Consider the following 23,382-nt stretch of genomic DNA (forward strand, 5'->3'; position numbering starts at 1 on the left):
AAGTAGATTTTCCTCAAAGTTGGATACGAATAGATGAGTAATTCCTTACTGGTTGTTCTTGGACTTTCCTTTCCTTGAACAAAAGAGAGGCTCAAATGATCTCTGAGTGCAAGTAACATTTAGCTGAGGAGGGCAGCAGGAACCAGGAATCGTGACAGGTAGGCGAGGAGGTCATTTCTTCTCACATATGAACAATAATCCTTTTGATGAGCAGGAAATAAAGGTTTCACTCTTGGTGCACTAGAATAAGTAATTTATTAGTAAGCACAATAACGTCTTTTAGGAGAGGTAGGACAGGTCCCCAAATCAGCAGTTTTATCTTTTCAGTGTTGGAGCCATCAGACTCATTGGGACTAGGTTTAAACTGGACATTTTGAGAATGACGAAAATCCTCCAGGTCTGCCAGGAAAAACATTTCACTACTTCATAGTAGATGATACCTGAGACTACCTGCTAAAGAGCTAAGACAACATTCCCTAAGTGCCTAGGTTGAGTCCTATGGATGATCCGGTCCACGGTGCCTGTGATGGTAGGTTTTATGTCAACTTGACTGGGCCATGGGTTGCCCAGATATCTGGTTAAACATTATTTCTGAGTGCACCTATAAGGATGTTTCTGGAAGGGATTAACATTTGAATTGGTAGACTGAGTAATGCAGTATACCTTCCCCATTGTGGGTGGGCTTCATCTAATCCATTGAGGACCTGAATAGAAGAAAAAGGTGGAGGAAGGTTGAGTTATCTCTCTCTCTGCCTGATTGCTTGAGCTGGGACATCTGTCTTCTCCTGACCTTAGTCTGGGAGCAACACCATTGGTGCTTCTGGTTCTCAGGCCTTCAGAATCCAATTGGAATTTACACCATCTGCTTTTCTGGGTCTCCAGCTGGCAGATGGCAGATCATGGGGCTTTTTAGCTTCCATAATCTGGTGAGTCAATTCCTTATAATAAACCATATATCTCTCTCTCTTACTGGTCTGTTTTTCTGGAGAACCCTGACTAGTACAGTGCTCCATCTTTAGATCTTTCCCCTCATATTTCCTTAAATATATTTGGTAGAAGTGAATTAGCAGAGTTTAGTCATTAACTTTGAGATTCCTCATCCTGTACTTCTAATCATTCACCAAGCTCTATTCACTCTACCCCCAAAATAGACCTGGAATGTATCCACTTGGCTCCATCCCTACTGCCAAGATCCTAGTCCAAAACACTGTGTTGTTTCTCTTGGTTTCTTCCAACAGTTTCTGCCTCCAGTTTTGCTCTTCTTCTATCCAAACTCTGTCTTGTAGCCAGAATGATCTTCATAAACCAAAGATCTGGTCATGACATTTCCCTGTTCAACATTCTTCCATGATTTTCCTTAGCATTTAGGATGTTATTTTTTTCAGTATCTTTTATATGTTCTACCTCATTGATGCCTGTAGTACTATCTTTCCACCTGGTTTGATAGGGTCTATCCACCCAAGCTTCCATTCATTTCCTAGAATGTGCCACACTCTTTCCCACCCCAGGGCCTTGAAGCATCTTTTGACCTTCGTCTGGAAGGTTTCGCCATCTGCTCTTTTGTTGACCAATTCTCATTCATCCTTTGGGTCTCCTTTTAAATATCCCTTTCTTAAAATTTTCTTTGACCCCCAAATTAAAGGTCAAATCTAGCAACCACGAATTTAAAGGGTCACATAGGCCCCTGTGGTTTTCCTTCATGCTATTTCTAATAACATATTAATAGGTATGGTTATTTTGTTCAGTATCCATCTCTGTGATTAGTCTCAAATCTCCCTGGAGGCAGGGGCTATGCATTTGGGTAAAATCATTCTGGTTTCCTTTCACCATTGGGAAAATGTGCGCTTACTTTCTGGAGGACACTGCTCCGTCTGGATGGAGAAGCAGAAAGGAGAACATCGTAACATAGTTGGAAAGGCTTCTAGAAGTGAACAAGATTGATCCAACACAAGTGAGCACCAGAGTGCTTGCCTCATGCTATTGGTAATAGATCTTTCTGCTTTTCTGAAGCCTGAGGCTATTTCTCTTGACAAGCACAAAAGTGAAAATGCCAGATGGAAATGTTTTCTTTCCAAGGCTTATAATTTTGCTTTCGGGTAATGCTGAAACATTCAAGTGTTCTTATGAAAGTTAAGTGCTTTCCATTTTCACCATGATTTCAGTTGTTGAAGCTCTTCAGAAGGATCAAAACCTATAACTTTTATATAAAATTCCCAAGCATCAAATATATATGCCAAACAAACCTCTTTAATTAAAATAAGGCTGAAAGAGCTGTAATTATAAGTGCCACGGACTGCTATTCCTTATAAGGAAGAAAACTGAAAAAAGATCTTCTGTTATATTACTCAAAAACAAAGCAAACAAAATCAATGATTTCAAAGTCTAGCATGGCTGAGAAAATTCATTTTCTTAATACGGATTGAACTTCAGAGTGATAGGGCAGAGTGGACATACAAAAATGACTGTCTACAGCAAACTTCTGGCAGACTCTTTGGCCTATTGGTTCACAGCCAGTATTTGTCTTCATAAATGAATTCCACATCTTTATTAAGTATTTCTCTTTTTATTATTTGAAACATACTTTAAATATTTTGTTTTATAATGTCCTGGAAACTGATACAATTCCTTCCAGATAAGGGAAGATGGTAAAAATCAATTTTTTTTTTTACTTTTAGAGCAATTACAAAAAAATTATGCTCCAATTTATCCATTACTATGAATATCATTTGATGTCATATGTGAACAACTAGGGCAGCAGGAATGAAAGGTGTCCTTCTGACTAGGTAATTTTTCAAACAGCTCTAAGTGACTATTAGATAGAAACATACACCCCTAGTTTGAGTTGATTTGTAGATGAGTATGTAGTAAGAATTATAGATTTTAAATTGGAATCAACCTTTTATAAGAAAAACCCCTGCAAGAACCAACCAAAACACATCAAAAGCCTGAAGTGAGCTTCTAATGTCAGATCCTTTACAGAAGCAAGTCACAGTTTGTAATTCAGAGAATAAATCTTATTAAAATGAATTTTATCTGCCATGGATGGAATTTCAAAGTTGGCGCATTTACAAATGAGTTAATTGGCTTTATCCAAAATAAGAGGGATTTTGGGGGGCCATTTAAATCATTAGAATTGCTGGCTCAGGGTGCAGAGAAGGGCTGGGCTTCATCTCCCCAGCCCCCGCAGAAACTAGACTTGTCTTCCCTGCACCACAGAACCCAGTTCTCAAAGCCTCCTAATGGGTTTCACTGTTTTCTTTCCAGTGCTTATCATAATCAGGGAGCTGCACATTTGCATCCCTAATGGACCTTTTTCAAAAGTGTGTTGACATTTCAGTAGGTTTCGAATAGCTCTTAATGCCTCTCTCAATTTGGGCAGGTGCCCACAAATCTCCTTATATGGGTCTCCACATATAGACTGTCTACTTTACTCACAGGGTTGGTGGGTTGGTTTTTTTTTTTTTTTTTTTTTAATCCCTGGGAACCTATCTTAATTATACTCTTAAAAAAATGAAAACTCAGAAGTTAGATGACTCAGAAAATGACCATCTAGCTCATCTAGCTGGGTGCCTACACACAGGGCAGCATCTTAACTCTATCTGTGAAACTTAGGCCTGAGTTAAAAGTATCCTCCCTTGTGTGGTAGATTCACTTTTTGGAGCTTCTATTTTTATCGAAAGGAAATAGATATAAATAAGGCCATCAAGATAAACACAGGTTACAGGAGAGAGTTGAAATCAAGCAGGAAGCTCATCATCTGAGCACAAACTCCCCTGCGTTTTACTCCTCACTTTTCCTAGGAGTACTAAGAACTCAGAAAGCCTGCAGAGGGGAGATTTTAGTCCCACCTAACTTTGTGTGACTTCAATAAACATTCGATCCAACAGAAACACAGCTAAAATTATTTTTTAAGTTTTTTGTTGTTGTTGTTAAACTTTTACTCAGCTTCTGCTGTATCTCAGGAATTGTGCTGAGAGCATAGCGTAAATAAAAGATCATTGCTGCCCTGCAGGAATTCATCATTTATGAAGGCAAATAGCCAAGGAAGTCAGCTAAGGGTGTAATGAGAGATACCCCTCAAAGTGTTATTTAATACCCTGGGGGTTCCAGGGGATGGTCCTCGAAGAGGAGACATATGAATTGTCCCAGGAAAGATAAGAAGTTAGCCCTGCATCGTGGGAACATGCATGTGTGTGTGTGTGTGTGTGTGTGTGTGTGTGCACGCGCGTGTGTGTGAGTTAGAGAGATATTGGTAGCAGGGCTCCAGGCAGAGCTTACTGTCTGTGCAAGGCAGGTTGTTAAAATACGTCAACAAAGGCCGAGAAGATATTAAACAACTACTGTCATTCATAGCTTAATAACATGAAAACGATCTCTGGATGATAACAATCCTTTCTAGGAATATCGACTGTCTGATGTATGTCCCATTTAGGTGATGCCCTTGTATACACCAAATTGGGAACTATATACATATAAAAATGTTAAAACTGATTTCCCAGTATTTCAGGTAGGTGGCTGAGTTACAAACTGAAAGAACCATTTGATAGACTGTTCTGCACACTTTGGTCCTTTCTGCATTATAGAGAGACATTTGGGGTAAGTGGGAGGGAGGCACTGGAGCTCTTGGGCAGGGGACTCGGTATTTTTCAGAACGAAAAAACCCCTTCTTGGCCGTATTGTTCTACATTACGCTGCTTTGGAAAAGGTAAAAATAGAGCCGTAATTTGGCCCTACTATTTCTGTTTCTAAAAAGTCTTTTCCAAGACAGAAAGTTGATATAACTTTTTTTCTCTCCAGTATTTCCAGTTTTCATTTATACAGTTCAATAAATATAGATAAGCATAAGTTGGTGGGAGTCAGCGGGTAGATTTTAACAATCACTGTTATGCAGTATCTTCCCTAGAAGTACTGAAAGTCGTTTTCTGAGTTTAATGTGACATTTCCTCTCCCTTTTAGGTACTGCTTTTGCAACAAATTAATTTTGGTTCCTAGAGAGCACACTCCTACCTCAAAGTCCTGTGTGAGATGCTCCCCTAACAAGATAATAAATAGATTTGTCCATGACTTCCAGCATAGAATTAAAACATATAGATTTAAAGATAGCTTTTTCTTGGTCTACAATGAATTGAAATCTTTTGAAAAAATACATTGTTATCTCCTAGTTTCTTTCTTTTCTTTTCACTTGCCCAGGGTAGCAAAGTTAATACTCTAGTTTCTAAACCAATATTGGCAGTCACTGAATACGCCCTTTCTTTCAAATGAAAAAAAAAAAGAAGAAGAAAGGAAGAAAGGAAGGAAGGAAGGAAGGGAAGGAAGCAAACCTTGGTCATCCTGGCTTAAATATGAAAATGAAACAAGAGTATGAGACAAGGCAGCCTCACAGAGCAAATGGCCCAGCCCATGGCTTCCCACCCGGGCCCTCTCCCTGCCTTATTGTGAGTATCTCGCTCAAAACCCACTTCTGTGCTTTTGCATATGAAAAATGAGGCTGTAAAAGGGTCAGCCTGTAAAAGGCATAGCTAGTAAAAAATAATTGGAGGGCATTGAATACAGACGATGTGCACCATTCATTAGATAATTAGTCCCGGGATCCTTACTATGTTGCTCCTGATGTTCCTCATGCCAGGAAGAATTCTGAGGTGTGGAGAAGTTATAACACAGCTTACTTAACAGAGAAGCTATAACAGAATGCACATTTCCAAGACCATTCCCAGCAACTTGAAAGCCTCATCCCATGTCTTGCCTTCATAAAACATAGCATTTCCACACTGTGGCTGTTTTAATAAATCAATGAATAGTTCTCTCCAATCTGTTTGCTTTTAGTGGACTTATTTCTTTCTCCAAAGAAGCTGGCACTATAATGTCAGACAAATGTCTAGCATAACCATGCACTGCTCTGGACACCAATGAATAAAATATAGCAAATACTGCCTATCCTCAGAGTGCATTATTCCACTTAGAAAATGGTATAATTGGATAGTATTGGGAGGGGATTCATGTATTTTTGAGTCGTGGGGTTATTTTCTGGTAATTGCCTGACTCGAAACTTTAATCAGGAAGTTCTCTTAGCCCTGTGAGTGTGGTTTTTTTTTGGGGGGGGGTGGGTGGTGGTGTTGGGGGATGAGGAAGAGAGAGTATTAAAGAATTGAGAAAATGGCTAAGTCCCGCAGGCCTTCTTTTCTTGTCATACAGTTGTTGTCAAAAAGATTCACTATTATGTCTGGGGATAGGGAAACTCCATGGCATTTTGCGTTCAGTAAAAATATCTCAAACCATTTTTCAAACATTTTGAGGTTTGGCACAAACCTGAAATCCATCTTGCCAAGCACTTTCCCCCCGCCTTAATTCTTAAACCCATGTGTCTTTCAAGGGAAATTTAATCCGTATGTTTCTGATTCATTTACACTTAACTCATCAAAATGGTGTTTTGTAAGAGCTATTTGATGTTCAAGAAGTCTTGTGAGCTTCTCTTTTTATAAGTCTGAAAAGCCTTTCTTTTTGAGAACCTAGAAAATTGTATTTTACCAGCTGTAGGCCAAATGATTTGAGCTGTGTTAAAAATCAAGAATCTGCTGAATTTAGGAGGCAAACAGCAGACACAATGACATAAATAAACATCCCCACATGTCTACCTGCTCATACATCAACTGAAGACCTTTCTAACTCATTCCTTCCCTGAAGAAGTCTATCTCTTAAGGCCGAAGAACAAATGACAATGCTGAGGCAGAAAAGAATGATGGTCCTATAGCAAAAATCCCCATTGGTTCTGGAGATTCCCAATTGCGATTCCCAGCTCAGAATCCATGGAAATAAATCAGGTTGCATTTTGTTAGATGAATCTATTACCTAAGAAATAAATTAATCATTGAAGGCCAGAACTAGACGGATGTCATGAAATTTCTAATCCAGTAGGATTTAGATTTTGTTCCAAGGACCTCTGGGTGGGGGTGGGGGTGACTTATGGGAGGAGATATGGACCAGTCAGGGATCTGTTTTCCACAATGAGCTTTTCCACAAGAGGATTTCTTAAAAAGTAGTCTGAGGGTACCCTCGGTTTGAAAACAAATACCTTAATTTTATATGAGGACACAGAGTTTGGGGAAAGGAATCTAGGAGTTGGGACAGAACTTGAAATACAACCCAGGTCCCCTGATCCTTGCCCAGCATTCCAGCGGCCTTTCTATGATACCAGTGTGTTTCCAATGCGGACTGCACTTCATTAGGGGGCCAATTAGTGAGAAATTGGTGAAATCAGCTTAATCTGACATTACCAGCATTTTAGAACAATAGATACATATCTAATACATCAGATATCCAAATAATGTTATACACAGTAAAAATTATTATTCCATAAAAATTATGTGTCTATATAAATATGTATGTATGCATATTATACACATAATCCAATGTACATAAGTGTGTATATATAAATATATACACATGTATATATTTCCATGGGTATATATACACACATATGTATATGTGTGTATATGTGTAACACACAAATATATATGTGTGTATATGTGTATATACACACATATATGTAAAGTATATATACACATATATGTGTGTATGTAATGTATGTGTGTATATATGTATACACATTACACATTACATACACATATATACGTATATGTGTATATATATGTATATGTGTGTATGTAGTGTGTGTATATATGTATGCATGCGTACATAGGTATATATGTGTAGGTGTATATATATGTGTACATATATATGCATATGCGTGAGTATACTGGGCTGTGATACAGAATATCTTTCCCACTATTGCTCACATCAAAAAAATTTTAAAACTACTATACAGAAAACCACATTTTGTTTCCTGATGGTTCAGCCAATAGTGGTTTTCAATTTGCCTCATTAAAGATCACATGGCTGGAAAAACCCAATAAGATCCTTCTCACTTCAGTAGAGGAAATGGTATAAAACACTGGCCCATTTCAAAAGGAGCTTAAATACACAGCTCAGAAGAAACGAATGAAGAAAAGGAGGAGGAGGAAGACTGATAACTCTTTGAGAAAAGAAAGGGTCATATCCATCTTCCTATGATTTACAAATGGCAGGAAGGATTTCTGATTTGCATTCCGTGCATCTGCACAGCTGAAGATGCAGACATATGAGCCCCAGCATAGTTCCACAGTGCATTTTCCAAGCACTTAACAATCATTAATTAGTTAGAAACATCCTTTCAAGGTTGAGAGGCACAATAGTTCATCTCCACACAACGGAGCTTTGGAGACTCCCGGGCAGCCGAATGGTACGGCACCTGGGTAATGACTGTGGGAAGATTAATTGGGTTAACTGGCTGTGAAGAATCTTGTGAAAATGCTGCTCCACTGCACTGTCAGATGTCAGAGAAGGCCAGCGTCCTTTGTGCCTAACAGCTGAAAGCTGCCTCCATGGGAAAGGATGCAAAGTCATTAAAACAACTATGAATTACCCTTTGCTCTCTTTTTTTCAGAATCATAATGAAGTGACAAGTTTTCTGTGGTCACAAAGTGTTGGAGTCTCTTTGGGATTAAAGTGCAAAGTGGGGCTGTTGGGGAATTGTGGTCTAAAACTGTTCCCTAGGTGGGGAGGAAGAGGGAGGAAGCAGTGTGTTCAGAGCCCAGAGGTCACATCCTGCAGGTGGGTGGGTGCTGGTTCTGGGGCAGCTTCCAAGCTCTGTCCTCATCAGACATGCACTCAGTGTAGCCAGGGCTCAGGCAGGGAGAGGGAGGAGAGAAGAGAGTGGTGGGAAGCAAAGAGCTGGACTCCAGGACATTTACCCCAATGCTATTAGGGCCCACAACTTCTGGCCCACTAACTAGACCCCAGCAGGGCTGATGGCTGGAGGCATAAAGCAAGCTATCTTGTGGCCTCTGCACCCCTCTCTCCAGACCAGAGGGAGGAGTCTCTGCACAGCTGCCTGAATGATTTCCAGAGTCTCAAGGGCCTGCCTGTTGGTTGCTCCCTCCCACCCCACCATCCCCAGGAGTCAGAACTCAAAAAAGGACTGCAAAGCATTAGCCTGAACAATATGACAGAATTCCTGGCACCAGGAAGCTCACTGGCCTGGCAGGGTAGAAATGTCCTCCTCATCACCTTAGAGCTTGGTCTGGGCCCTGACACCAATGGTTTTATGATATAGAATAACTCTCTTCACATTTTTGGATGGCTTCAGTTTCTTCCCTTCCCTCCCTCCCTCCCTCCCTCCCTCCTGTCTAGCTCTGTGGCCCAGGCTGTAGTGCAATGGCGCCATCATGACTCACTGCAGCCTGGAACTACCGGGCTCAAGTGATCCTCCTGCTTCAGTCTCCCAAGTAGCTGGGACTAGAGGTGCATGATACCATGCTCGGCTAATTTTTAAATTTTTTTTGTAGAGATGGGGTCTCCCTACATTGCTCAGACTAGCCTCAAACTGTTAGGCTCAAGCTATTCTCTCATCTTGGCCTCCCAAATCGCATGCTGTGATTACAAGAGTTAGCCATCGTGCCTGGCCTTTGATTTCTTAATCTGTAAGGTGAATGGGTTGGGTTGAAACATCAATCTTTAGGTTCTGGCTTCATCAGTGCATTTAGAATTATAAGACTGGGTCAGGCTAAGTAGCTCACGCCTGTAACCCTGGCTACTCAGGAGGCTGAGGCAGGAGGATTGCTAGAGTCCAGGAATCTGAGACTAGCCTGGGCTACATAGGGGTACCCAGTCTCCACAAAAAAATTAAAAACATAGCCATGTGTAGTGGTGTGCACCTGTAGCTCCAGCTACTCAGGAGGCTGAGGCAGGAGGACCACTTGACCCCAAGAGTTCGAGGCTTCAGTGAGCTGTGATTGTGTCACTGGGTGACAAAGCGAGACCCTGTGTCTGAAGAAAAATTTTTAAAAAAGAATTATAAGATGATTATTCTACTACTAAGGAAGTTCTGGATGGTGAGAGCAAATTCAAATCAAATGACGTTCCCTGTGACCTGTACACGTCACAGGGAGCTTCCTGTTTGCCCTCACAGGAAGGAAATGGCAAAAAGCAGCCACGTACTGAACTAGGGCAAGATATGAACTCAGAAAAATAATCTGGCTATAGAGAGGCCACTGCATGATCCATATTAGGGTGGATGCTGGTGAGAGCAAAACTAAAGGCGAAAATGCTACGCAAGAGCAATTTACATCCACATTTACACTAAATGGGTTTATTATAATTGCTGTTATGATTAATTTCAGAGGAATTAAATGGGATCAGTCCTTTATTGCAAAGTGTTGCTGAGCTGACGGAAGTGTTATGATAAATAAGAAGGTCAAGAAGAGGCAGATGCAAAAGAAGTTACTCTACGCCATCTAAAAAAGAAATCTACTACTTAACAAAAAGCGGTGAAAAAAGACCCTGCTCTTTTGATGTTGAAATAAACTACAGTACATTAAAGTGAGAGCTGAAACCTCGTTTTCTGACCAATGGCATGTACAGCCAGAAGTATGATTCTCTCTTCACCTCTCCACCCGCTCATGACCTCACCTGCATTCTGTGACTTGGTTTACCTTTCTTGGAAGGAACTGTTACATGATAATATTTCTCTCTACATTATTAATGCCCAAAATATATTATTATCCAGACTTCCAAAGAAGTCAACTGGTTCCATTATTAAATAACTAACATTTGCTGAGCACTTACTATGCTAAGTGTATTATGCTCTTATGAATTCCATTTCATAGATGAAGTAACCGAGGCTCAGAAAGATTCAACAGATTGTCAAAAATCACATAATTAGCAAATGGCAAAGCCAGAGTTTGCCCCCAGATCTGTCTGACTCCAAAACAATCCACAGGGCCCAATCTCATCTGGCCATATTGATTACGAGTAATTAGGCTTCCCCTCTCTGCACAAAAGCTTGTTTTGCAGACATTTGTTTTCTTTTTTTTAAGCAGTGATACAAGCCCCATTGAGGGCAGAGGGGCAGGGCCAAGTGGGCAGACAGGCCCAAAAGGCTACAAGAGGGCCAGCTGGAGTGTCTGCCGTGTCAGCACATGGGTGCAGCCCAACATGACTTCAATTCAAGGTCTTTGATTTCCAAAATAAAAAGTTGATGGACTCCTAAAACACTGTAATTCATGGTAGGCATTTCAGTTCACACAACGCAGTCTCCTGACCCCATTTTCCCATTAAGACAAGTAATCAAATCTATGCATTAATTGATACCTTGACATTCATTGGGGGCCATATTATTGCTTTTTCTAGGCTTTGCTTTTTGGACACGTCCAGTTCTATTTTAGTTATTCAGATGGAAAAGAAAAAAAACCATACAGTAGAATTCAGTTTTTTGGTACCGTGTGAAGAGAGAGAAAGACTTTGTTGCTAGCTAGATGGGTATTTGCTATTGTCTAACTACTGTCCCACTCTCCATAATAATGGCAAACTATTGATTAATTCTTCTTGGGTGCAGCATTGCCTCATCAATCATTAAATAAGTTCTCTTGCCAGTGCAGGTACAGGAAGGAAAGATGTGTGGACTTGTGTTAAAGCGTTTGTGTACTATGGAGTGGATTTTGGAGTGCTAAGTCAATTTCAGTTTTCAAAAGTGTGTAAGTCTTTAAGAAATTACTCTTGTTGTAACCCAAACTCATGAAATGCATGCCTCTGAAAGCACCCAGTCTTTTTTGTTGTTGTTGTTTTGAGATGGAGTTGCTCTGTTGCCCAAGCTGGAGTGCAATGGTGCGATCTCGGCTCACTGCAACCTCTGCCTCCCAGATTCAAGAGATTCTCATGCCTCAGCTTCCGGAGTAGCTGGAATTACAGGCATGTGCCACCATGCCCGAGGTTGGCCTGGTTATCCTCAATTTACAGAGAAGATAGAAACTGTGGCACAGAGAGGTGAAGTGGTTTGTCAAAGGCACACAACCAGTAAGTAGAAGAGTGATTGAATCCAGGCCTTTTAAACCCCAAAGGCCATGCTTTTTTCAGGAGACCCCACCCTGCTTCTCTGATTAGTAGATGCCTATATTTTTAGTAGAGACAGGGTTTCACCACATTGGCCAGGCTGGTCTCGAACTCCTGAATTCAAGTGATCTGCCTGCCTCGGCCTCCCAAAATGCTGGGATTACAGGCATGAGCCACCACCTCTGGCCACACGCAGTCTTACAGCATACATTTTAATCACACCAGCAAAGCCACTTAAAAATCACAAATTGAAATTCAGACTACAACATCTGTACTGGCCTGGCCCACACTTACCAATGCCACCCATTTTCCTTCCCCTTCCTGGCCATTCTCCACATCCCTGCATTGTGACTGCCCACTCAGGTACTTGCACACGTATCTTTCTGCAATCCAATGTAAAAGGAGTCCCCTTTGAAGGTCAGAATCCCAAAAAACCAAACAAAAAGGGAGCAGAAAGGAGAAGCCAGTGCTTTATTCCACAGCTGCTGCTTTTTTTTGTTTTTTTTTTTTTTGGAGACGGAGTCTCACTCTGTGATCCAGGCTGGAGTGCAGTGGCAGGATCTTGGCTCACTGCAACCTCCGCCTCCCGGGTTCAAGCAATTCTCCTGCCTCAGCCTCCTAAGTAGCTGGGACTACATGCACATGCCACCACGCCCGACTAATTTTTTTTTTTTTTTGTATTTTAGTAGAGAGGGGGTTTCACCGTGTTGCCTAGGCTAGTTTCAAACTCCTGAGCTCAGGCAATCCACTCGCCTCGGCCTCCCAAAGTGCTGATATTACAGGTGTGAGCCACCACGCCCAGCCACAGCTGCTTCTTTTTTAAGTAGAGTTCCAGATTGGCCCAGCCTATTTTCTGTCAGGCACATGACAGGGCTCATTCTCAGTCTACACTAATTTCTGCTTCTTAATGTTGACCTGGCCTTCCTGACCAATGCTTACTAAGTAAAATCTGAGACAATACTTCTTTCAAGCGGCTTGAGACACCATATGCCCTTTTGCAGCTTAGATTTGGGGATCCCCAGCATGGAACTCTCAAGGTGCCTCTTGGATCCCAGAGATGTTGTATAATTCCACCACCCGCCATCTTAACTCTTCCACTTGCCTCCTTGGAAGTCCCTTTCTCTCCAGTCTACAAAACATCCCTTTTTAACCACTAGAAAATATATGTGAGAGGGAGGCAGCAAATTTAAAAGGTAACTTCACCCGACTAAAGATAAGAATGACACACATATGCTATTACAAATACAAACTTTTCTTTTTTTTTTTTTTTGGAACAGAGTCTTGCTCTGTCACCCAGGCTGGAGTGCAATGGCACAATCTCTACTCACTGCAACCTCTGCCTCCTGGGTTCATGCAATTCTCTAGCCTCAGCTTCCCAAGTAGCTGAGATTACAGGCACCCGCCACCACGCCCGGCTAATTTTTGTAGTTTTAGTAGAGACAGGGTTTCACCATGTTGGCCAGGCTGCTCTTGAACTCCTGACCTCAGGTGATCCGCCCGCCTTGGCCTCCCAAAGTGCTGGGATTACAGGCGCAAGTCACCACGCCCGGCCTACAAACTTCTTTTAGTCAAGCTAGGAATAGAATTCAGTTCTCATAACTGAATTCACTCACCTCCATCTCGCTTTATTTTCTTGTTCACAGTGCCACATGAGCATGAATGGGCAGTAAGCATCCTTTCTTCCAAACTGTGATGTCCTGTGTCCTTCCCTCCACCCAGATCATGGGAAATTTGGCATTTTAATCGGTAGTATCCTCATCTCACTTTAGTCAGAATGGTCCTTTTATTTCTCTGTTTCTAGGACCTGCGTGATTTCCTGAATTTAAAAAAAGGCATACAGAAGAAAGGCTAGATAAAGAAGAAGGCTGAGTGATGCTGGGACAAGAAGCCCATTTAGAGTCAGGGAGGCCGTACCTGCAGCAGGGACTGCTGCGAGGAGAATCCTGTCCAACAGAATCCTCAACAACAGAAACCACCAAGATTTCTTCCCCATCATCTCACTATGTGCCAGGGGCCTTAAAACCTTATCTCCACCCCTCGCAATGGCTCCATGAGGTCAGTCTGGTTATCCACAATTTACAGAGGAGGTAGGAACTGTGGCACAGTGAGGTGAAGTGGCTTGTCAAAGTCACACAGCCAGTAAGTAGAAGAGTGATTGAATCCAGGACTTTTTAACCCCAAAGGCCATGCTCTTTTCAGGAGACCCCACCCTGCTTCTCTGACTAGCAATGCCTGCTTGATGTTATCCCCATCCTTCCTGCCATAGAAGGGCTCACCAAGGGAAACATGGGAGGGCGAGGAGGAAGAATGTGAGTTCAGCATCGACTATGGTGATGCTTAGGCATGGACAGCTGGCACTGTTCTGCTCTGTGTCTGGCGGGCAGAGGGAAGAGATTGATGCCTCTTCTGTTGTTTAGCAAAGCCATCTCTCCTCCTCCACCTGCTCATCTGTGGAGCACAGCCCCAGGGACCCCTGTGGAAGGCAAAGCCCATGGACAGGCCATGTCCAAGGAAAGGTAAAACACAGTCACTGTCACCAAGACTCCCCAACTGGGTATTTGATGACTTCCATTGACAGGCAAGGGCATTAGGCTCCTTCCCTTACCAAGTCAGGATGGTGATGGAAAGTTTGTTGGTGATGGTGAGCTAGACCTAGAGTGAACTGGACTCCAATCACCAGAACTTATATGTACTTGGGTAAGGCTGACTCTCAGTTTTTACATTGACAAAAACAACACACACACAGACACAGACACACACACACACACACACACACACCTCAAATACAAGTAAAATGGGAGAATTTACAGCCCATAAACTTTTCTAAAAGATCCTGCACATCCTTCAGATTCATGAAATGGTGTCAAAAATGCAGCAGACACAGGCTCTTGTGCTTCAGTTGCTCACGAGGAGCAGAATAGTATTTTTAATAAATTTATTCCCCCAAAGATTGCATGACTACTTGATAAGTTTCTATAATTTTAACATAAACTCGAGTTTTTAAAGGACATTTAAGGCTACATTTGAAAACCTTCAGAAATCATGAAAGGCAAAACTGTGTGTGCTTGTTCATACAGGAAAGCAGAACAGGATCAATGGATTGTAACAGTGTCCATATTTTGATTGTAGTAATGTACTACCACAGTTTTGCAAGATGTTACCATTGAGGGTAACTGGGAAAAGAATACATGGGAATCTCTCCATATTATTATTATTATTATTAAGACAGAGTCTCGCTTTGTCGCCCAGGCTGGGGTGCAGTGGCTCGATCTCGGCTCACTGTAAGCTCCTCCTCCCAGGTTCACACTATTCTCCTGCCTCAGCCTCCTGAGTAGCTGGGACTACAGGTACCCGCCATCACTCCTGGCTAATTTTTGGCATTTTTAGTAGAGACGGGGTTTCACCATTTTAGCCAGGATGGCCTTGATCTCCTGACCTCGTGATCCACCCGCCTCGGCCTCCCAAAGTGCTGGGATTACAGGCGTGAGCCACTGCGCTCGGCCCTCTCCATATTATTTCTTATGAATGCATGTAAATTTATACTTATCTGAATAAAAATTTTTAATTAAAAACCAAAAATCAAAACAAGAACCATGAAACAGAACAAAATAGCTGTTAAACAGTGGGATTAATAATTTTTAGCCCTCTGGGTTACTGTGGGTAAGTATAATGAGCTGAGATCATGTAAGTGCAACCTGGTATCACAGCTGGCATGGAGAGGCCACAGCCAGGCTAGTGCTCTTGGCCTTGTCTCTGTCAGTCACAAGCAGAGCATTTCTGAATATGAGTGAACAATTCGGAGCCAAGTCGACATAAATTGTAATGCTCTAAAAAAAGAAATCATGCCCTCTTTATTCCTGAAGAGTCCCAAGCACACACTTGGCACTCTTCAAACTATGCACAATGACTAATAATCTTCACCACTGGTTTCATTTTAGCTCTGGGTAATTTCTTCCCACAGATAGGCATAGTTAAGGTCCTTCCCTGTACGCAGTTAAGCTGGGCCATAAGTACATAACTACATACTTTACAATAAGGCTACTACCCCGGATACATAAATATATACTTTATAATAAGGCTACTACCCTGGAATTTGGCTGAAGAATAGGAGTATTGTCTGGAAAATTATCTAACAAGCACATACAGTTTTGCCTTTCATGATCTTTGAAGGTTTTCAAATGTGGCCTTAAATCTCCTTTAAAAACTTGAGTGTATGTTAAAAACACAGAAACTTATCAAGTAGTCATGCAATCTTTGGGGGAATAAATTCATTAAAAATACTGTTCTGCTCCATGTGAGCAACTGAAGCACAAGGGTCTGTGTCTGCTGCATTTTTGGCACCATTTCATGAATCTGAAGGATGTGCGGGATCTTTTAGAAAAGTTTCTAGGCAGGTGAATTCTCCCTTGTCTACTCTGCCACTCTTTTTGGCAGTCTTACCTACGTAATTTATCTCATTGAGGTCTCCTCAAAGGTAGCATTTGAAAACTAAAAAGTTTACCATGTTTGTTTTTTTGCCAAAAAGCAAAAAGTAAACAAATAAAAATCCAACTTCAAAGTGGGGAAAGATATACTCCTGTCCATCCTCCCCCATTCACTTCTTTTCAAGTACTAATTCATCCTGAATTTCAAATGTACTTTTCTCTGAAAAGCTATGCCAAATACTCTATAGCAAACTTTCGTATAGAGCATGGATACAAACATAGAACTTTCGAGTGGAAAGAGACTTCAGAGATCATCTAAGATTGGTTCCCCATGCGGCGAGGAGCTTCTAGCCCACCTTGCCCTTTCCTGCTCTTTAGAGTAGTGCCCAGGTGGTTTAAGTGATTTGCTCAAGGTCAAGCATCAGAATTAACACTCAGGCCTCCCCACATATCATGCTACTTCCTCCAAAAACTAATTCTCCCCACTGCTCCCCACTTCCACCTCTGCCCAAAAAAGGAGGAAAGAGAGAAGATCCATAAAGTCATAATTAATGATATCCAAAACATGCATTAAATAAATAAACATAGACACCTTTCTGGTATGTGCCGCGTGCCTCAATATGCATCCAGCTGCAGGATGATCACGTCTAAATAAGCCCAAGAGAAGTTTTGAAGTTCCCAGAATGAGAAAGTGTTTGCCCTCTTGTTTTAGCGGGTTTCAGTTTATTACTATCTAGTAATGCTGAATGGTGTCAGAAAGCACTCAACTCAGGCAGCATATCACAATATGAAATCTATTCTATGAAACAGAAATGTTGTAATAATTTTCAAAACATCAAAGTCTCTCTCTCTGAGTACCCGAGATCCTTAAAACATTAAGAACACAATCCTTTGCTCCTCTCTCCCTGTATTTCGTGTTAATTTCTTACTCTGAAATATTAACTGTTTCTAAGACAACTCAATCAAGAAGTCTTCATCATCGCCCCCTCACTACTGAAGCATATCATCTACAAAATTAATTCAAGAACATAAAAGTCTTAAAGATAGCACCGGATTAATTGGCACGTGGAACAACAGAATGTCAACACGCTCAAGCAAATGCACAATTGCTGTTAACCTTCACTGAAATAATAGGGGAAAGGCTATAACTACTTTTGAGGATCATCATCTGTTACTTTTAAAACCTGCAGTATATTCTTAATAATAAATGGAACAGCACAATCATTCACTTTTCATACAACACACACAGTTTTCCAGTCATTTACAATTCACCAGTTACACTCAAAAATCGCCCCCCCAACCCCCCCACCAACGACCACACCATCACTTCCACCTTTTATGAAAAGACAACAGTTTTGAGCCATTTAAAAAAGAGAGAGAATCCTGTCAGAAAATAATACACAGCTGTGATAATATCGTGTTATTTTAAAATACCATAATATAGTTTTACTTTTAATAATAAAAGATAAAAAAGGAGCGTCTGTGAATAATTAGAGATTGCAGTCTGAAGCCGGTTACAGTCACTGCAATTGATAATAAACTGAAAACCCCTTGAGAGCAGGTAAATGCTTTGCAACCCTGACCCCCTCGCTCTCACATTACTTAACTACCCTGCGGTTCTTGCATTACATCACCATTCAAGCGATTGGTTCCTGCATTTTAACTCTCTCCCTGTCTCCTCCGATTAGGAGCGACACCGCAGCAAAGAAACTTCGCCCGAGTTTGCTCTTTCTCGCTTCGCTTTTTATTTGTGGCCCTTTTGCTCTGGTTGCTTTGGTTTGCTCTGCTTTTTTTTTTTTTTTTTTCCCTCCAACCCGGCCTCTGTTCAACTCATTCAGGTCTCTGTGCTAGAACAAAAACTCTGATCGAAGTGAAAAGAAATGCCTCTTCGGGCAAGAAGAGGAGCGGAGGGGCTGGGGAAAGAGGAGAAGGAAGAAGAGGAGAAACAAAGACGGGCAGAAAGGGAGAAGGGGGAGAAAATGAAGAGGAGGAGGAGAACGAAGGCTCAAAAACAGAAGGCAGTAGGGGCAAAAAAAAATCTATAAAATCAGGAGAAAAGAAAATAAAATTAAAAACAAACCTCATGGACATCACTGAGGCTGAATTCCCTCCTGAGGTGCAGAACATGAGAGCTCTGGAATGAGTGTGTGTAGAATTTGAGCCAAAGCTTAACTAGCTTGAGTGAGTCATATCCTTCCCATTTGATTCCAGGCCAAGCGATGATGTAATGTGCTGGCCCTTCTTTTGCGCCTAGCTCTGGCTCTCCCTCCGGCTGGGCTCTCGCTCACTTGCTCTCTTTCTCCCGGTCTCGCCCTCCTCCCCCTTCTCCTTTTTAGCTCAGTGCTAGTGAAGTCACCATTTAAATCTGGCAGAACTGAAGCAAAAACTTCAATGTAACCAAAACAGCCCCAGGCCGAGTTCCAGACTCCGAGAGCCTTCGTGGTGCACTTGCCCTTAGAAACGGGTAAACAAAGGGGGAAACAGTGCCGCTGGGGATGGCCCTACAGCTGCCATCAGAGAGCTCCAAGAGGGACCCGGAGTTCTGCAGGCAGGGGTCAGCTGGTTCTGCTGAAAAAAAAAAAAATGCTGGTTAAAAAAAAAAAAAGAGTGCCCTGTGTTTGGAGAAAGGGAAATAACATCAAGACACGTGTAGAGATGGGGAAGCAGGGAGTGAAAGATGGCAGGTTGGAAGGTCTGAGTGTGAAAAACCAACCTCAGTTAGCAGCTTGGGCTTTGGTTCAGAACCGGGTGACAGGGTTTCCATCGCCCAGGGCCCTTTTTTCCTGGAGCTGGATGGGATTTTCTGTTGCTGAATGCCAACCACCAGCCCTCCAGAGACTTCTCGCATCTGACCTCCCTGTCAGCAAGGGCAAAAACACTTCTGGTCCAAACATGTGCCCGTGTCTGGAGCCACCAAGGGCTGTGAAATCACAGTCACTTCTCCCTTGGCCCCTATGGGTCACCCTGTCATGTGCTAAAGGAAAAAGACCCCAGCCACAAAACACAAAACTTGCCTGAGATTAGCACTCCACTCTCAGGTGAACCTTCCAAAGGAGAGGGAAGGAAGACAGTTCTCCCTTAAAATGAAAGACAGGCTGTGCCCCCATAACTCAACTCACTGGAGGGGATGCTGGTGCGGGTGGGGCTGTCTGTGACTTTAAAGAGGAGAACAGACAGTATGTGTGTCTCTTTTTTAATTACAGAGTGAGGAAAAACAGCCTGGGGAGGTGGGGGCAGTCAAGCATGATCCTTCACAAATGACAGTGAAGCCTTTTTAATGGCTGAATTCTACCCCTCACTTCACACCTCCCCACTCAGGGCTCCACCACGACAACAGTCCAGACACTACTCTATTAGCAGGGCTTTTTAACCCCATCGTCTCTCCGTGTTGCTGTTTCTCCCCACCCTTCATGTTTCCTTCAAAAAGAAAAGTAACATGAAAATGGGAAGTTCACTAGAATTTTTTTTTAAATACCACAAAAGCAGAAGAAAGGCATGAAGCTGCAATTTCTTTTTTCCTTTTCCAAAAATGACCATGGCTTGTGCTACAGTCTATTGCCCCTAATGCCTTTTGTGGCCAATGAATCAGGTAGGTAAGACAAACATTGTCTCTTTGCACGTTGCAAAGCAGAGAGGATCTTGACTTCCAAACTGTGTTTTTGGAGAAATCTCTCAGCTTATTAAAGATGTCCACTGATGGAGGTCAGGGATATTCATCTGAATCCCCTGGAATTTAAATCACAGCTTCAGGGAGTGTTGCCGTACTCAGGGTGAAGAGTTAAAAAGCAATATTTGCCCAAGGGTCTCCAGGACCCTGGGGGTTGCGATGGGGAAGTGCTTTCTCCAGCAGGCTGCCCTTTGGCTTGACATCCTCAATTGATGCTGATGCCACAGTAGCTCCGAGTGACACCTTTATCAAGGCAGGCAGCTCTGAATTAGAGGTGATCAGCCATAATTACAGCTGGCGCCACTGAAGCCTGTGGCCTGACAGCGGCAAATGTGGTTGTTATAAAGTTTGGTCCACCATGTCAGTGGCCTGTATAACTCATTTACGTCTGACTTGCCAGGCAGCCATTGATTTTTCTTCTGCTAAGGGGAATAAATAAAACAAAAATATTCAATAGCTTCTACAAGCCTTTACACTTCAAGGCAGGTTGGTAAGATTTTGTATAAGCTACTTTTTCCTTTTTAAATGAGCCATTGACCATCTTGGTTAATATCAAGCTATGGACTTTCACTTTCCCTTCCCTACCCCCAAATCTCCCCTCCCCACTTTAGTTTTCTTATTTAAATGTTTTATTTATGTTACTATTTTTGGTGAAAAATGGATATGTGGTAGAGTTTTCCAAATTTACATCTTTTTGTAAGCTCAATGGGAAAATGTTCTCTGTAGGATTTTCCTTATACCATATTACAGGGGCTGGGTGAATCCACTAGATACCAGGCTTCTGCTGTTTTTCAGTGACATAGGCAAAAGGGACTCTGTGCTTTAAATAGAGGTGATGTAAAGATGGCTTTCCTGTGCCTTGCTTGGGAAGTAACAAAGGAGATGACAGCTTCGGCCAATGCCGGGCACGGATCTCAGATGAGACCCGCCAGCATCATTGCTTCTGCCAGTAGGAGTAAGAGAACAAGAGGTTTGAAGGTGGCCAGTGTGCCTCTGATGAGGGAGTGACATCGCCAATGGGTACAGTGTTTCTAAAACCCAGACAAATGCCAAGGACCCAGAAATGTCTGTGTCTGATGATGATGCCGTTAAGCCACCAACCTGCCAGAACACTTTGACATCCCAATAAAACAACTTTGGAGTGCTGGCCTGAATTGAAATCAATTTCAGAGTTCAAAGGGTCTGAATATTTACATTTGCACTTGTTGTTCGGGACCTAAGTATTCCCTCCTGCCCCTTCCAAATCAGGCATTCCACTGGCTGCTGGGTGCCTCCCCACTTGAAAAGAAGCCCTACTTTCCCATTTTCCTTCCTGTGAGCAGCTAAAGAGAGACAAGATGCTGTTCCCAAAATGAAATTCCCCTCTGACTCAAGAGATTCCTTTTTCACCCATTTGGCCTTCTCCCCTATCCCATGTCCTAGCTGCTCCTCTGAAGAAGGGGGGCTTCATAGATAGAAGTCATAAGATGCTGTAATTCCAGAGGGAGGCTTCTTAGAAGTAGCCCCCGGCCAACAGGCTAGGTCTCCAGATTAGCTGGCTTGCTCAGGAATGCTTACAACACCCTCCTTTGCAGAGCGTGTCATCCTTGGGGAGAGGGTGGTGGGTACCGCGCAGCTGTTCGGTGTAACTCACTCACACACTCCCAGCTCCTGATGAAATGTTCGGCTCCGAAGAAGTGGAAACCTTTGAGATTTGAGCTCAGAGTTCAGAATGCTTTTGGACTCTTTCCAAACAACCCAATAGAAAAGGCACAACTTGGATTGCAGGGATGGAGGGGCTCAACAGCCGACTAGAGTAGACCTTTTGTGTGCCTGGGTGAATTTCTGAGCTCAAACACGTTATGGGAAGCATAGCAAATATAAGAAACAATGGAGATCCTTCCTAGAGAGAGCTGGGGCTTTTTCCCCCCTCTTTTAGGTTTGAATTTATTCTCCTCAAGGAAAAGCATATCATCTCCTTTCAAACGTTGTTTTTAAAATTTAACCCAAGATTTCTACAGTCCCAGTGGAGTTTGAGGGGCCAGATAATTTCAGAGTTAAATAAGCTGTAATGACTATCACATGTACCCAGCCATAAACCTAGTATTAAAAATTATTCAGAAAAAAGTGGCATCTCTTCCTTTTTTAATTTACAATAACCATCCAGGTGGTTTTCTAAGGCCTCCTTTGCAAATTGCTTCCAGTGAACCCTCTGGTCACAGACCACTGCACACCCACATGGTGTCATTCAGCATTCCCTTCAACTTGGGTGTCCCGTGTTTTCACAGTGGACAGAGGATGAGGGGCCGCCTAGGTGACCCGGTGCAGCATGCATCCTGAACCATGTGCAGGCAGGACTCGCTGGCTTAAATCGTCAGCCCCGCTGAAGTCAGCTCCAGGTGCTCCCAGAGAGAAGACCAGGGAGTGATCTGCCCTTGGTGACTCCTGTCGTGTAACTACTGCACCTCCTATACCCCAACCCTGGCACTAAGTGCCCTTAGGCAATTCACTGGCCTTTCCTGTGTCAAAACCTATTTGTAATTCATGGATGTGGCAATGCTGAATGTGTCTCAAACAAAGGAAAGAATTTATAATGGTAGAGGCATCAGGAAACCTTTGGGGGTGGATATTAAGAGGTCACAAGAGCCATTTGATTAGCTCTAAAATATTATCATCCATTCTGCTTCCTATAGTGTTTTTTCTCTAACTTCTTAAACTGTGCAAGTCATTGTACCACTGAAACCTAAACCAATGTCTGAAAGACAGTTGACACTCCTGGAATATTTGTTAAATGAATGAATGAGTGAATGAATGAATGAATGAATACAATCCTCAGCTCAGGCTTTATCTTTTCCATGGTCTCCTTGCCGGGCTACCAGGCTGGGATACGGGTGGCTGTTACTCTGTGCTCCTTTGGCGTCCTGAAGCAGATTCTATCCCAGCAATAAGCCAGCTGTGGAGAGGATCTCTTCATGCTTGTCTTCTTCAGCAGCCATTTGCTTCTCCAGGGCAGAGACTGTGCTATACATCTTCATCTCCTTAGCACCTAGCACCTGGCCCATACATAGTAGGTCCCTAAGAAACGTGACTGGGACTGGGCGTGGTGGCATACATCTATAGTCCTGCTACTGGGGCTGAGGTGGGAGGCTGAGGTGGAGGATCACTTGAGCCCAGGAGTTCAAGACTACAGTGAGGCATGATCGCACCACTGCACTCCAGGCTGGGAGACAGAGCAAGATTCTGTCTCTAATAACGATAATGATAATAATAGTAATAAATTAATTAAAGAAAAAGAAATGTAACTGAGCCTGAACTAGTGGCAACACAGGCTGCTCGGTCTTCCCTGAATATGTTCCCTCCTGAAAGTTCTTTTTCCTGTTTGTATTATTG

General features: G+C 42.5%; 1 protein-coding gene across 7 annotated transcripts in view; it reads right to left on the minus strand.

The window, feature by feature from the left end:
• Nucleotides 1-23,382, minus strand: part of CREB5 (cAMP responsive element binding protein 5) — a 424,247-nt gene that overhangs the window by 123,014 nt on the left and 277,851 nt on the right. Inside the window, exon 1 of one of the 7 annotated variants that reach the window (XM_055293579.2) lies at nt 18,427-18,722. The exons of the other annotated variants lie outside the window; for them this stretch is intronic. Coding sequence (XP_055149554.1) covers nt 18,427-18,473 — 47 coding nt within the window. The 5' untranslated portion in view covers nt 18,474-18,722. Of the gene's footprint in view, nt 1-18,426; nt 18,723-23,382 lie in introns of those variants that run through there. 7 annotated transcript variants of the gene reach the window in all.

This window comes from Symphalangus syndactylus, chromosome 9, assembly GCF_028878055.3.
Source record: "Symphalangus syndactylus isolate Jambi chromosome 9, NHGRI_mSymSyn1-v2.1_pri, whole genome shotgun sequence".
Classification (NCBI taxonomy): domain Eukaryota; kingdom Metazoa; phylum Chordata; class Mammalia; order Primates; family Hylobatidae; genus Symphalangus; species Symphalangus syndactylus.